At 37.7% G+C, this 2462-nt stretch overlaps 1 protein-coding gene across 1 annotated transcript; it reads left to right on the forward strand.

Annotated features, from left to right (window-relative positions):
• The first annotated feature begins 868 nt into the window (after window positions 1–868).
• Window positions 869–2127, forward strand: ptf1a (pancreas associated transcription factor 1a). The gene is made up of 2 exons (XM_056476687.1): window positions 869–1528; window positions 1653–2127. Exons 1-2 carry the CDS (start codon window positions 934–936, stop codon window positions 1853–1855), a joined length of 798 nt encoding a protein of 265 aa, XP_056332662.1. The 5' UTR covers window positions 869–933; the 3' UTR covers window positions 1856–2127.
• The last annotated feature ends 335 nt before the right edge of the window (window positions 2128–2462 follow it).

The raw sequence follows: 2462 nt of genomic DNA on the forward strand, positions 1-2462 counted from the left end.
GCTCACATTTAAAAAACATGTAAACTCTCTATCAAGTAGATCGAAACCTTTTAGAGTTTCTTTTTCTGTTGAACACAAAAGAAGATATTTTGAAGACTTCTACTTCTACTACTACAACCAAGAAAAATAATATGGAGGTCAATAAGCAACGATTTCCAACATTGTACTAAACATCTTATTCTGTGTTTAACAATAGAAAGAATCTCAAACATTGTTTAAACAAGTTAGTAAATAAATGATGACATAACCCCGTAAATGAATATAGTTTTAACATTAGGCTATTTAAAAAGGTGATTGTTTCATTGTTTATAAATATTCCATTTACAAAAATGCTGGGTTCCACACAATTGATTTGTGTTGGGACAACGTGAAGAAATAAAGTTAACTTGTTCGTTTTTTACAAATTTAAGTGGATTGAACATGAAAGAATTAAGTTGTCCTAAAAAAAATAAAAAATAAAATTGTTTCAGCAAATCGCAAATGTCATTTTTAAGTGCAGACTGACCAAACTGTATGTAAACAATATGAAGAGATTTGTCTAATATAACGTCAATAATGTTTTATTTTTTCTGGTCGTTTATTTACTGGAACACTAAAGGACAGAACATTTCTGATACAGTTGTCAATATAGGCAGTCGCTTTGTCATCAATTTAGTAGCATGTCCTGTCTGGGTGTTTTGGGCACAGGGGGCGTGTACTGGGGGTTGGCCTGTAAACATGCCTTATCCTAAGGTGAGCTGCCTCAGATGCGGGCGCTGGCGATGCTTGGCGCTGATTGGTTGGCGCTTACGGTCAATGGCACGCGACTATGGATGTAGTTATAAGAGTCCTCGCGTGCCGCCTTTCAAACTGAACTAACTCTTGAGCATCAAGAGGAAAAGATCGAAGAGTAGGCGATTGTTGTTACTGGGCAACACCAACACAGCACAAAAAATGGACACTGTGTTGGATCCATTCACAGGCTTAGACTCATTCTCCTCCTCTTATTTCGACGACGATGACTTCTTTACGGACCACTCTTCGAGAGACCACTTGGACACAGACGACTTTCTGGACGAGGATGTCGACTTCCTTACCAACCAAATCCAAGAATATTACAAGGACAGTCGGATATCACAGGACGGAGACTATTGTGACGTTGGCAACTTCTCCTTTTCCTCGTCATCTTCGACTTTTTCTTACGGTTGCGCGGACAGCACCTCGGAGCTGTCCCCTCACAGAGACGGAGGCTTACTGAAGAGGCGGAGGCGCATGAGGTCCGATGTGGAGATGCAACAGTTGCGTCAAGCTGCCAACGTCCGGGAACGACGAAGGATGCAGTCAATTAACGATGCTTTCGAGGGACTGCGATCTCACATCCCAACTCTACCATACGAGAAGAGACTTTCAAAAGTTGACACTTTACGCCTGGCAATCGGCTACATTAACTTTCTTGCGGAACTCGTGCAGTCGGACATGCCAATCCGGAACCCACACAGTGACGCTTTAAACCAACCGAAAAAAGTCATCATTTGCCACCGAGGAACAAGTATGTATATCATTGTTTATTGCTTTATAGTTGTCTTCATTATTATTACTGTTGTTGTTGTTGTTGTTATTATTATTATTATTCGCCTGTTATTAAAACAACTTTTGCCTTTTTTTCTTTTCAGGATCCCCATCTCCAAATGATCCAGACTACGGGTTGCCTCCTCTCGCAGGACACTCTCTTTCATGGACTGACGAGAAGCAGTTAAAAGACCAGAATATCATTAGGACAGCGAAAGTCTGGACACCAGAGGACCCACGAAAGTTGCACTTGAAATCATCCATAAACAATATTGAGAATGAACCCCCCTTTAATTTCATTTCCTAAGGCAATGTTGCTGTTAGTATTCCGTATATACACATTGTGTACAACTGAATTGTATGGATATATCCATGTTTTGTAATATATTATTGTGACTATCTGTGTTTCAGCCTTTTAGTCTGAATTGAAGATAAGGCCACTGGCAATCATGTTTGTGTCGTATTTAATTGTTTTAATTGTGCTGTAATATATTTTTTTCTAATTTAATACGGATTTTATGTCAAACAAAAACTATTTTTATACAAACGAAACACGAAAATTGTCTATATTTATACTGATATGTTGATCCAATAAATTTTTCTATCTCACTCTCGTTTGTGTGAATCTTTCAATGTACTAATGAAAAAAAAAAAATCACAAATCCCACACCCAAAATAAAAATGCATGACTCAACATTAGTTTACGTAATCAGAATAAATCAAAATGCAAACATGCAATACTATTTATTGTTTACGTTTACAATATGAAAAACATGCAAATGGAGGATTATATGATTATACATCTTTCAGACAGGTCATCTTTTATTCTGTGACAATGAATAGGTCTAGGCCAGAGTCAAATACTGCGATTAACTGTAACGTGATTTCTGAATAGATACGTTAATGTGAGGTGT

The sequence above is a fragment of the Danio aesculapii genome, chromosome 2 (genome assembly GCF_903798145.1).
Source record: "Danio aesculapii chromosome 2, fDanAes4.1, whole genome shotgun sequence".
NCBI lineage: Eukaryota > Metazoa > Chordata > Actinopteri > Cypriniformes > Danionidae > Danio > Danio aesculapii.

Coding starts and splice junctions, on each gene's coding strand:
- ptf1a (XM_056476687.1), top strand. CDS start 934: ATGGACACTGTGTTGGATCCATTCACAGGCTTAGACTCATTCTCCTCC. Junction 1,529..1,652: donor CATTTGCCACCGAGGAACAA/GTATGTATATCA, acceptor TTTTCTTTTCAG/GATCCCCATCTCCAAATGAT.